General features: G+C 50.8%; 1 protein-coding gene across 2 annotated transcripts in view; it reads left to right on the top strand.

Annotated features, from left to right (window-relative positions):
• GLTP (glycolipid transfer protein) overlaps positions 1 to 12,795 on the top strand; it is a 31,191-nt gene extending 18,396 nt beyond the window's left edge. Inside the window, exons 2-5 of one of the 2 annotated variants that reach the window (XM_015444416.3) lie at positions 4,384 to 4,442; positions 5,475 to 5,608; positions 7,383 to 7,533; positions 12,494 to 12,795. In XM_015444416.3, the coding sequence (XP_015299902.1) occupies positions 4,384 to 4,442; positions 5,475 to 5,608; positions 7,383 to 7,533; positions 12,494 to 12,589 (440 nt within the window). In that variant the 3' untranslated portion in view covers positions 12,590 to 12,795. Of the gene's footprint in view, positions 1 to 4,383; positions 4,443 to 5,474; positions 5,609 to 7,382; positions 7,534 to 10,707 lie in introns of both variants that reach the window. The other variant, XM_005595208.5, reaches the window with a different exon arrangement.
• Positions 12,796 to 13,279: the final 484 nt, after the last annotated feature.

Here is a 13,279-nt window from a genome sequence, read left to right as displayed (position 1 = left end):
ACCTTCCAAAGTGCTGGGATTATAGGGGCGAGCCACTGCGCCTGGCCCACATTTTAATTTTCTTAAAGAGATGGAGTCTCACTCTGTTGCGCAGGCTGGAGTGCAGTGACACAATCATAGCTCAGTGCAACTTTAAATCCCGGGCTTGAGCGATCCTCCACCTCAGCCTCCCAAGTAGCTGGGACTACAGGTGCATGCCACCATGTCCGGCTCATTATACATTTTGGGAAGATGAGGATGTAAAGCCGTCAGCTGGAGCTGAGGAACAGCCTTATGTCTGGATGGGTTTTGCCAGTCCCCATGTAGCCCATCCATGGCACCTGCCTGGCCCCCTGTGAGGGTCGGAATTGGCACCCTCTGGCGGCGCTGTAGTCACTGGCGGAGGAAAGAGGATCTTGGCTCCGGTGTTATTATGTAAGTTGAGAATGCATGGTCCTTCCAGAGAGGCAGCGGTAGTGGTGCTGGAAGAGAACACCTTCCAGGGCTAACAAGTGGCATGACCTCCCCAGGTTGGCCTCCACATGCAGCGAAGGTCAGTGATCCGTCAGGTGAGGTTAAAGGGTGGCATGGAGTTGTCACCCCATTGATGCCTGGCAGGCCTGTCTGGGAGACCAGAGCACCCTGGATTCGTTGCCTGCATCCCTGGCGCAGCACCTCTGAGCAGCCTCTGACGTGACCACCATAGGGAAGGCTCCAGCATGGCCCCTTGTTGGGAGATTTGCCTCTGTAGACATTGGAAAGAGGCTCAGTTGCCAAGAGGAGACTGCTCATGGCCCAGCGTGAGGACAGCATGCCCGGAGCTTGCAGCAGGGCAAGGTGGCAGCCCAGGCTCTAGTGGGGCCTCACAGGGGAGCACAGAGAAAGCAGCAGGGGCACAGGTCAAGGATGAGTCCCACTCGGTGGAGGTTCTGGGGGATCCTGTGGCTTCCACAATGATGTCATTTGCTGGGTCACAGCACCTGACCCTAGTAATGATATGATTGAAGTCCAGGTACTGAGTGTTCAGCACTCACCGGGCACTCTGCTACATGTATTTGGTGCCTTATTTTATTTTATTTTTGAGATGGAGTCTTGCTCTGTTGCTAGGCTGGAATACAGTGGCACAATCTCGGCTCACTGCAACCTCCGCCTCCTAGGTTCAGGCGATTTTCCTCTCTCAGCCTCCTGGGTATCTGGGACTACAGGCGCCTGCTACCACGCCTGGCTAATTTTTGTATTTTTAGTAGAGGTGAGGTTTCACCATGTTGGCCAGGCTGGTCTCAAACTCCTGACCTTGTGATCCGCCCGCCTTGGCCTCCCAAAGTGCTGGGATTACAGGTGTGAGCTACCGCCTGGCCTCGGTGCCTTATTTTTAATTTCTTAAAGAAGTATATGAAATAAGTACTTTTATTGCCCCATTTGACACAAGAGGAAACTGAGGCACACAGAGGCGAGGAGACTTACTCAGCTTGGGAGTGGTCGTGCAGGATTCTCACCCCATCTATCTGAATCCCTAGCCCACCTTCTTTCCACTGGACTCTGGGCTGTTTCCTTAAGTGTCTAATGCTGTTTCTCTCATGTACCTCTTTTCATAGCTGCAATTAGAATGTTCCAGATGGCTGGCCAGGTGTGCAGGGTCACCCTGGGTGGAATTTGGCTTAAGGAAGTTCCTCCCCTAGCCCTCTGCCCTCATGTGGTCACTTGGCGCACACACTGAGGTCCCTGTCTGGCCTCCTGGGTATTGGCCTTTCACTCCCGTGGGGTCGGCACCCGCCTCTAGCCTGCTCTGGGGTCTTTGTTCCCTGGGCTCTGTAGTAGGCTTAGTGAGCTCACTTTTCTGGACTGCAACAAGAACGATGAAAAGGTGTCACGGAAGCCCGGTAGTCTGTCTTCAGTCTCGAAGGTAAAGTCCACATCGAGCCTACTCAGTAAAGAACCTGCATACTTCCTGCATGTAAGGAGTGAGATGTCCTGTGACAGCCTGCCATGGGGGTGACAAAAGAGGGAGCGGAGGAGAGGCAGGCAGCAGGTTGCTCACATTTCAGCAGATCCTAGCAGTTCCAGGCACTGCCAGGCAGTTTCCAGGTCTACATTTTATCAACTCCAACGTGTTACCTATTATACGATGCTCCCATATATTATGACCCACCAAGAAAGGAAAACGCCTCCATTTAAGAACATTCTGGCCGGGCGCGGTGGCTCAAGCCTGTAATCCCAGCACTTTGGGAGGCCGAGACGGGCGGATCATGAGGTCAGGAGATCGAGACCATCCTGGCTAACATGGTGAAACCCCGTCTCTACTAAAAAATACAAAAAAAACTAGCCGGGCGAGGTGGCGGGCGCCTGTAGTCCCAGCTACTCGGGAGGCTGAGGCAGGAGAATGGCGTAAACCCGGGAGGCGGAGCTTGCAGTGAGCTGAGATCCGGCCACTGCACTCCAGCCTGGGAGACAGAGCGAAACTCCGCCTCAAAAAAAAAAAAAAAAAAAAAAAAAGAACATTCTACTGGGTGTGATGGTGTGTCCCTCTAATCGCAGCACTTTGGGAGGCTGAGGCAGGAGGATTGCTTGAGTCCAGGAGTTGAAGCCTGCAGTGAGCTGTGATCTCGCCATTGTACTCCAGCTTGAGTGCCAGAACAAGACCCTATCTTTATTTTATGCATTTATTTATTTTTATTTATCTTGCTTCAGTTGCCAAAGGACCCTGTCTTTAAAAACACACATAGGTGCACGCTACTATTGAAGACAATGGCCGAGAACAGATTAAGAGGGCAGAAGTCCGGGAGTGTATTTCACATAGCCAGCTGAAAACACTTTAAGGCTACCAACAAAGCAAAACCGGTTACCACTAATCTTAAGAAGATAAACGAGGCCGGGCACAGTGGCTCATGCCTGTAATCCCAGAACTTTGGGAGGCAGAGGCGGGTGGATCACCTGAGGGTGGGAGTTCGAGACCAGGCTGACCAACATAGTGAAACCCGCCTCTACTAAAATACAAAATTAGCCAGGCGCGGTAGCGTGTGCCTGTAATCCCAGCTACTCGGGAGGCTGAGGTAGGAGAATTGCTTGAACACAGGAAGTGGAGGTTGTGGGGTCAACTGAGATCGTGCTATTGCACTCCAGCTTGGGCAACAGGAGTGAAACTCTGTCTCGGGAAAAAAAAAAAAATAATAAGCGTTATGAATGATGAAAAAGTCAACAGAGTAGATAAAGCTTTTATATTCAAAAACTGCAATTACTTTTGCACCAATCTAATAAATATACGAGATTTGCACACTTCTTAGAAGGACTTTCTCTTGAACCTCTGTAGAAAGAACTGATTCCTCAGTAGCATCATAAAAATAAAGTAGTTAATATTGATGAAGCTATAGAATTAATGGCTCAGTTCTAATATAGTGGTGATGCATCAAATTCCCCCCAAAGACCAATAAATTAAATGTTTTATACAATTAAAAACAAACACATTATATAGCTCTAGAAAAAATTTCCTTATATCCTTATTCTATGAGCTTTTTTCTATTTTAAAAGTTAAGCACTTTTTTTAAAAAAATCTTTTTTGTTAAAACAGACACATTAGCTTAGGTCTACACAAGATCCTGATCACCAAGATCTGTGCAAAAAAAAAAATTTTTTTTTTTTTTGAGACAGAGTCTCATTCCGTCACCCGGGCTGGAGTATAGTGGTGTGATCTCACCTCACTGCAACCTCCACCTCCCGGGTTCAAGCAATTTTCCTGCCTCAGCCTCCTGAGTAGCTGGGATTACAGGCGCGAGCCACCATACCCAGCTAATTTTTGTATATTGGTAAAAACAAGGTTTCACCATGTTGACCAGGATGGTCTTGAACTCCTGACTTCAAGTGATCCACCTGCCTTAGCCTCCTAAAGTGCTGGGATTACAGGCGTGAGCCACTGCACCAGGCCAAAAATTTTTTTTAATTAGCCGGATATGGTGGTGCATGCCTGTAGTCCCAGCTACTCCAGAGGCTGAGGTTGGGAGGATGGCTTGAACCCAGGAGGTCAAGGCTGTGGTGAGCTATGATCACACCACTGCGCTCCAGCCTGAGTGACAGAGCAAGACTCTGTCTCAAGATAAACCCCAAAAAACAAACAAATAGCATTCTGATTCTCGAGATGAATCAAATGTGTGTCTTAGGATTGGATTGTTTATTTCAAGCTGTCCTCATCATGCCTCTGTGATTGGTGCTGTAGCCTCATTTGCCAACAGGAAGCTCAGAGAATGGAGCTGGGAGCTGCACCCAAGCCCATGCTGCCTTAGTAACATCCAGAACAACTCAGCTCTCCCCGGGACCCACCACGTAACCCACCCACCATGTCCCCACGGCCTGCAGTGGCCCTGAAAAATCACTTGCTGGTAATCTCAATCTCTCTTCTCATTTTGTCCCCAGATTGCCTTGGGTCCCCAGTGTTTACTCCCATCAAGGCAGACATAAGCGGCAACATCACGGTACGTACCTGGTCAGGCAGCCATAGCCCAGGACTTGCATCAGGAATCTAAGCCTACCTGGGTTGCCAGCACCATGGTCCCAGCTGCAAGCTTCCCAGCCCGAGGAAGGAGATGGAGGCGTAGAAGATGGGCCCCAAACTTGCCCAATCAGGGCTCAATGTTCTCTGCCCTCCTCCACAGTCTTGCCATCTGGTCACCAGTCTAGCCTGACTGGGACCAAAGTCTAATTAAAGGGTTGACCCTGAGAAGGAACCTGCTGGTTCTTTCATCTATCCCCACCAAGTAAGTAAGTCCCAAAGTCCGCAGTCAGCACTGGTCTGGCCCTCCCCTTCTCCAATCCTGGTAGTTCCTGATGCCGTCTCCCCTGCCATAGACTGCCCGTGAGAATCCATGTAGGGCCCAGCCAAGGGCTTGGGACACACTGTATGATCTCATTTCTTCATCCCAGCAGCCCTTTGAGGCTGGTCCTGTGTTATCCCCTTTTTACAGATGAAGAAGCTGAGACTCAGAGTGAGACCTTAAGAGAAGGACTCACTTAAGGTCACAAGCAAGTAAGTGGCAGAGCTGGGATTCAGACCCAGGCCTACCTGGCTCCATCTCAGAGGCCTTCATTCCTGGACTTCTTGGAATCCTCGGAACCTATTTCCACTTGTCCACCAAAGCAAAACTTCAGATACTTGGTGTCTGAGCCAGTGTCAGTAGTGGCTGGAGAACATGAACTTTGTACCAACTGTGTGACCTTGGACAAGTCCATGCCCTTCTGTGAGCCTCAGTGTCTCTGCCTGTAAAATGGGATAATGACAGCAACTTCAGGGTTGCCACCAGGATCATATAAGGCAGTGCCTGTAAAGCATTTTGCAAATCCTTGCTCATGTGAACAGTCATAGTTACTGTTACAGGTCTTATCCCTGCTGTTCCTGGAGGGCAGGAAGGAGCGGGAGATGCTGGTAGGGTGCTCTTCACCCAGCGTGTGGGCCAGATGTCTATGGGGGGCAGTTTACCTAAGGGAAAATCCTGTGTGCTCCATTTCAGAAAATCAAAGCCGTGTATGACACCAACCCAGCCAAGTTCCGGACCCTGCAGAACATCCTGGAGGTGGAGAAAGAAATGTATGGAGCAGAGTGGCCCAAAGTAGGGGCCACACTGGCGCTGATGTGGCTGAAAAGGTGACGGGCTCAGGTGGCAGGGCCTGGGTGCTGTGCTGCAGAGGGAAAGCAAACCTGTCACTGTTCCGCAGTGTCACCCCAGGCTGGGAAGGTCACTTTCGAGCCCTTCCAGTGTGATGCTAGTTAATGACTGGGAAAAGGCCTCCCAAGGGCCAGGGCTTGCCTGACAGTGATGCTTCCTGGTTCCAGTCCCATCAGAGTATAGGAGCACACCCTGATCAGGGCATCGTGCTAAGCTTTTTATATGCTGATTGGGTTTCATATTCTGTGAGTTAGGTGTGGTAGCTATTCGCACCTCACAGAGGAGGCGGCTGGCACTTCTGGAGGCCAAATCACGTGCCCATGTCATCCAGCACAGTTATGCAGGTTGCCTACTGCACAGAGGTGTCCTGTTTAGGGCTGGTCACACGTACAAAGTGGATTTGTATGTTATGACAGTTTCTTGGTAGAAGTACACCATCTTGAGGAGAAGGAATTCTTTTATTTTTATTTTTTATTTTCAGACAGAATCCCGTTCTGTTGCCCAGGCTGGAGTGCAGTGGCGCAATCTCGGCTCACTGCAGCCTCTGCCTCCTGGGTTCAAGCAATTCTCCTGCCTCAGCCTCTTGAGTAGCTGGGATTACAGGTGTGTACCACCATGCCTGGCTAAGTTTTGTATTTTTAGTAGAGACAGGCCCGCCATGTTGGCCAGGCTGGTCTTGAACTCCTGGCCTCAAGTGATCCATGTGAGGCAGGTGTGAGGTACCGTGCCCGGCTGTGAGGAGGAGTTCTAATTTGCACAAATACATCCTATGGGCTGGTTTGAACCCATGCTGTTCTCAACCAGCTATAGACTCTTCAGCCCTCAAACCCAGTGCTTCTGCCCCTTAGAGCACCCCACCCTGACTTGATCCCCACCCCACTGCAGGGAGGGAGCAGAGCAGCTCACCTGGGGACCTCAGTGGGACAGTGAGGGGCAGTGAAGGAAAGAGCCTGCCAGGTGGGGGGCGCGCAGTGAGGCAGGCAGGGTTCACATCCTGGCCTGTGACTGAGCCTTTCTAGGGAAGCCTCAGTGCTTTCCTCTGTGAAATGGGCTGATTGTGCCAAGCTCAGCCTCACAGGCCCCAGGGAAGCAAGAGGTGAGATGATGTGTGCTAAGGGGAGGGCCCTGGTGAGCTTTTCCATGTGGACTCCTTGCTATACCCCATCTGCTTCTCCTGGCTCTCGAAACATCACCCTACCCCTTCAGGAAAGGCTCGAGTGGCCATTGGAGGATGCTCTGGGAGGTCTCAGGCAGAGAAGCAATGTAGCAGACTTAGAAAGATGCTGAGGGCTGGGGAGCGGAGGCAGGGAACCTGGTGCACATGGGGCCAGTCTCGCCAGTGTGCCCGGTATATCCACAGTCTGTGGTCTGCAAACCCTTTAAGGGCCAGCACTGTGGCTTCATTCCTCAAGCCTGATGGTTGCCTACCATGTTCCAGCCTGTGGGGGTCATGTGGACACAGAAATGGACAAGGCAGGCCCAGACCCACCCCTCGTGGATCTTACAGCCAGTGTCACTGTTGTCATGGGCCAGCACCAGGCCTGGAGGAGAGAAGGTGCTTGGGAGATAATGAATGGAGCCAAGTGGTCACGTTACTTGTAAGCAGCAGGGAAAGATGATTAGGGAATAACCACGCCCTCTGGGGTGTACATGTTCCTGGCTCACAGTAGGTGGCAAATTCAGAGTCCATCAGGGTCTTTCACGACAGGGGTGTGCACGGTCCTAATGAACCTTCTCCTCCCTGGGCCGCAGAGGCCTCCGCTTCATCCAGGTCTTCCTCCAGAGCATCTGCGACGGGGAGCGGGACGAGAACCACCCCAACCTCATCCGCGTCAACGCCACCAAGGCCTACGAGATGGCCCTCAAGAAGTACCACGGCTGGATCGTGCAGAAGATCTTCCAGGTGAGCCGCCCTCACAGGCCCCAAAGGACCACCAGCTTGCAGATTCTGCTCCCCACTCTGCCCCTGCTTGGCCGAGGCCTCCTGGCCTGTGAGGCTGTGTTTACCCTCTCGGGCTCAGGAAGGGCTCCCCCATCTATTTGGATGAGGCTAGTGTACGGAGAGGTCCCCCTCCCGTGCCCTGGCCAGCCCCATTCAAGCCACAGCGGGTGTCACTGTAGATACTCCACGGTGTTTCTCTCTAGGGGCCTTGGCCTGCAAGGCCTGATGGTGGGGTGAAAAGAGAAACCACAGGGAAAGCCCTGGAGGACCCCAGGTCAAAGGTGGCCCAGCCTGATGGCCCCTCAAATTCAGCCTGGATCCCCACATGGGGCATGCGGGGAAAGAAGGGCCTCCTCCTGGGAGCATCTGCTGAAAGGACACCGGCCCTCTGCGTTCTTGGTGGCTTGTGTTGGGGTGACATTGGCCAGGGCTCCTGGAAGTGAGGCTTCAGCCCCTGCCTGGTTAGGTGAGGGCCCTACAGTTGATCACCAGGCTGGAAGCCCTGCTCAGGAGACGTCTGAAGGCCCTCTGGCTGCCCTGCACCATGCCCTTCACCTGCTGCTTGCCGCCCTCATCTCACCCACATGTTCCTGCCCGGCCTGTTCTGGCCACCCTTTCTGCTGCAGCTCCCTCTGCCTGCCCACCCTGGTGGCCATGAGAACGAGGGGCTGATGGGCCCTGTTCAGTGTTCCTGTGGGGTACAGTCTGCAAGCAGGCTGGAGCAGAAACCAGTATGGTTCCAAAGAGGAAGAGCTGGTCACAGAGTGAGATGCATGGCAGCCCCTGGGCCATCCACCCCGGAAGAGCTGGAGACAGAGCCTATTCCCATCGGCCCCTTGAGATCTCCACAGTGCATTGCCCCTACAAATCCTCAAACCAGCACCTCAATAGTAACAGTGTGTCCTGTGTACCTGGCCCAGGGGAGCTGCCCATGAATTGTAATCTTCACAAATGCACCACAAGGTGGCACTGTTCTTACCCCCATTTCCCAGATGGGGACAGTGACACTGAGACAAGGTCACACAACACAAAAATGGGGGGCTGTGATCCTACCTTCCTGAGCCTCAATATCCTCATTTTTCAAATAGGTATAAAATAGGCATTAAATAAATGAAATTAATCAGTATAAAGTGCTTGACACATGGTTCACATGGTTTACACTCAGTACATCAAAGCTATTGCTTTTTTTTTTTTTTTTTGAGACAGGGTCTCCCTCTGTCACTGTCGCCCAGGCTGGAGTGCAGTGGTACAGTCTTAGCTTACTGCAACCTCCACTTCCCAGGCTCAAGCGATTCTCCAGCCTCAGTGTCGCAAGTAGCTGGGACTACAGGTGCGAGCTACCAACACCTAGCTAATTTTTGTATTTTTTTGTAGAGACAAGGTTTCACCATGTTGCCCAGACTGGTTTTGAACTCCTGAGCTCAAAGCAATCCTCCCACCTTGGCCTCCCAAAGTGCTGGGATTATAGGCGTGAGCCACCACCCCAGCTATTACTACTTTTATTATGAAAGAATAATATTTGGCCAGGTGCGGTGGCTCATGCCTGTAATCCCAGCACTTTGGAAGGCCGAGGCAGGTGGATCACCTGAGGTCAGGTTGGAGATCAGCCTGGCCAACATAGTAAAACCCCGTCTCTACTAAAAATACAAAAAATTGGCCGGGCGCGGTGGCTCAAGGCTGTAATCCCAGCACTTTGGGAGGCTGAGGCGGGCGGATCACAAGGTCAGGAGATCAAGACCATCCTGGCTAACATGGTGAAACCCCGTCTCTACCACAAATACAAAAAATTAGCTGGGTGTGGTGGTGGGCGCCTGTAGTCCCAGCTACTTGGGTGTCTGAGGCAGGAGAATGGCGTGAACCCAGGAGGCAGAGCTTGCAGTGAGCCGAGATCATGCCACTGCACTCCAGCCTGGGTGACAGAGTGAGACTCCATCTAAAAAAAAAAAAAAAATTAGCTGGGCATGGTGGCAGGCACCTGTAGTCCCAGCTACTTGGGAGGTTGAGGTAGGAGAATAGCTTGAACCCAGTAAGCAGAGGTTGCAGTGAACCAAGATCGAGCCACTGCACTCCAGCCTGGGTGACAGAGCAAGACTATGTCTAAAAAGATTTAAAAAATAGTATTTATACTTTCCTCATCCTATCAAACTCCTGGCCTAAACTTGTTTTTTCTTTTTTTTTTTTTAAGACGGAGTCTCGCTCTGTCACCCAGGCTGAAGTGCAGTGGCGTGATCTCAGCTCACTGCAACCTCCGCCTCCCAGGTTCAAGCAATTTTCCTGCCTCAGCCTCCCGAGTAGCTGGGACTACAGATGCCCACCACTACACCTGGCTAATTTTTTGTATTTTTAGTAGAGACGGGGTTTTATCATATTGGCCAGGCTGGTCTCGAACTCCTGACCTTGTGATCTGCCCACCTTGGCCTCCCAAAGTGCTGGGATTACAGGCATGAGCCACCGCACCTGGCTAGCCTAAGCTTTTTATCCAGTTGTACCTTTTTTCTTCTGGCTCTGAAATTCTGTGAATTTCAAATTCTCTGTACTTTTCAAGTATGAGAGCAGCCCTGAAATTTAGCGAAGTATCGGCCCCCTAAGGACAAAAGAGAGACCACAGTATGATTAGCAGTCATCTCCCCAACTCAGAAAGTGAGTTTTCCGAAGAAGCAGTTCCCTTTTTCCAGAGCAAGGAACCCAGAAGGAAGAGACTTACCCATGCTGAACACCTACTGTGTGCCAGGTGTTGTGCTGAGTGCCTACTGTATGCCTGGTGCTGTGCTGAGCACTTTGTACAAGCCCCCTAATCCTTATAAAAGCAACCCAATTAGGTGGGAGCCATTATCCCCATTTTGCAGATGAGGAAACTGAAGCTCAGAGAGGCTAAGTGACTTGCTCAAGGTTCACAGCTAGTTGGTGGCCCAGACTGGCATTTGCACCTAGGCTTGTCTGTCCCCAAAGCTGATGTCCTTCCTGCTGTCGCTCAAAATACACCTCCCTTTTCCTTTCCCTTCCAACACCTCAAATAGCACAGACCCCCTGTCCAGCACGGACCCAGGGAAGACCCCTCCCAGAACCCTGGCCTGCTGGCCTGGCTCCTCGGCCCCTGCTAACGCTGTGCCTACCTCCCTTCTTGCCCGTCTCAAGGCAGCACTGTACGCAGCCCCCTATAAATCCGACTTCCTGAAAGCACTCTCCAAGGGGCAGAATGTGACAGAGGAGGAGTGCCTGGAGAAGATCCGCCTCTTCCTAGTCAACTACACGGCCACCATCGATGTCATCTATGAGATGTACACCCAGATGAATGCCGAGCTTAACTACAAGGTGTAGGCGTGCCCACCGCTGGACACGCCCCTGACTCGTGGCCACACGGAGAAACAGGCAAACCAGAATCACTGTGAATCAAGTCTGTGAGCTGCCCCTGGCCTGCGTCCCCCAGAGCGGCCCAGGGTCCTGCCAGAGTCTGCAGGGGACAGCCCTCGTTTTTTAAGTCATTTTTTTTTTTTGGTCTATTCTAAAGGACCAATAAATAATGATCTTACTTCCAAATCTCCTTGGAATTCACAACAGCACAGACTGACTTTATAGCTTCATTTCAGCGTGGTAAAAATTGATTAACACTTTTAATAAGTCAAGTCCTAGGGTTTTTTGGTTTTGTTTTGTCGCCAACGAGGAACACGGCTCTGGGGGAATGGTGTCATCCACCTCACTTTAAAAATAAGCACATGATGGCCGGGCACCGTGGCTCACTCCTGTAATCCCAGCACTTTGCGGGAGGCCGAGGTGGGTGGATCACCTGAGGTCGGGAGTTTGAGACCAGCCTGGCCAACATGGTGGAACCCCATCTCTACTAAAAATATAAAAAATTAGGCGTGGTGGCGCACGCCTGTAGTTCCAGCTACTCAGGAGGCTGAGGCAGGAGAACCACTTGAACCCAGGAGGTGGAGGTTGCAGTGAGCTGAGATCGCACCACTGCACTCCAGCCTGGGCAACAAGAGCAAAACTCTGTCTCAAAAAAAAAAAAGAGGCCGGGCGCGGTGGCTCAAGCCTGTAATCCCAGCACTTTGGGAGGCCGAGACGGGTGGATCACGAGGTCAGGAGATCGAGACCATCCTGGCTAACACGGTGAAACCCCGTCTCTACTAAAAAATACAAAAAACTAGCCGGGCGCGGTGGCGGGCACCTGTAGTCCCAGCTACTCGGGAGGCTGAGGCAGGAGAATGACGTGAACCCGGGAGGCGGAGCTTGCAGTGAGCTGAGATCCAGCCACTGCACTCCAGCCTGGGCGACAGAGCGAGACTCCGTCTCAAAAAAAAAAAAAAAAAAAAAAAGAGGTGGGTGGATCACTTGAGGTCAGAGTTTGAGACCAGCCTGACCAACATGGTGAAATCCTGTCTCTACTAAAAATACCCAGGCATGGTAGCACACGCCTGTAATCCCATCTTCTTGGGAGGCGGAGGCAGGAGAATCGCTAGAACCCGGGAGGTGGAGGTTACAGTAGCTGAGATCGCACCACTGCATACCAGCCTGGGCAACGAGAGCGAAACTCAGTCTCAAAAAAAAAAAAGCACGTGACCTTATGAAGCTCTCGCTGTATTGCTATTTTGGTTATTTTAAGGACTATAGTAAGAGTTTGATTTGAAATTATGCAGGGCCCCTATGTGGGATTTTTTTTTTTTTTAAAAGCAAACTGGTGTGTATTCTCATGTGGTTTGCATAGCCCAGCCTCACAGCACTGTTGTAAATCCTGCTCTTTCTGTCTTGCTAGACAGGTTTTTTTGTTTGTTTTCTTTTTTCTGGTTTTTTGTTGTTGTTGTTGCTGTTGTTTTACAGCTGAAACTAACCAGCAAGCCCTTGATGACCAAGAGGCGTTTCTTTCAAAGCTATAGGGCACAAACAATTGACCATAGATGACTCTGTTTTCATTCTTCAGAAGAATTACTTCCTTCAGGGACAGATTTTTCAACCTCAGAAACTACCTACTGTGTGTATTCTCTTGACGGGGAGAGATGGACCCTCCAGCCGCTAGGATTCAAGAAAACGCCTCGCTGCCTTAACCGGAACTGTTCTTCCTGGCGCTACAAACAACTGTACTTTTTAAAGTGCTGGGGCAAACAAAGCAACCCCAAAACAATTGACGTGTGTTTTAAAAGAAAAAACCCAATGAGGAACAATTGGTGATTTTTATGCAGAAACTAAATAATCCTTAATAAATAAATCTCTATTTTGGAATCACATCTGTGCACTGTATTGGTTCTTGATTTTTTTTTTTTTTTTTCTTTCCTGCATTGAAAATTACAACTGGGGACCCTTACAAATCCTACCAAGAACTTATTTTCTGGCCTCCACGGTTTTAAATTTTTATTTATTTATTTTATTATTTTTAAATGTTTTTGTAGAGATTGGGGTCTTGCTATGCAAAGTTGCCAGGCTGGTCTCAGTCTCCTGGCCTCAAGCAATCCTCTTGCCTCAGCCTCCCAAAGGGTTGGGATTACAGGCATGAGCCACTGCACCAGGCCTGGCCTCCATGGTTTTAAAAAACAGAACTGGTTGCTGCACGGAGAAACGGGAATTTCACATAAGACTCTTGGGTTTTGGCAGGGTGCAATGGCTCACTTCTGTAATCCCAGCACTTTGGGAGGCTGAGGCGGGTGGATCACTTGAGGTCAGGAGTTCGAGACAAGCATGGCCAACATGGTAAAACCCCGTCTCTACTAAA

The sequence above is a fragment of the Macaca fascicularis genome, chromosome 11 (genome assembly GCF_037993035.2).
Source record: "Macaca fascicularis isolate 582-1 chromosome 11, T2T-MFA8v1.1".
Lineage (NCBI taxonomy): Eukaryota > Metazoa > Chordata > Mammalia > Primates > Cercopithecidae > Macaca > Macaca fascicularis.
This window is presented reverse-complemented; position numbering and strand designations above follow the sequence as displayed.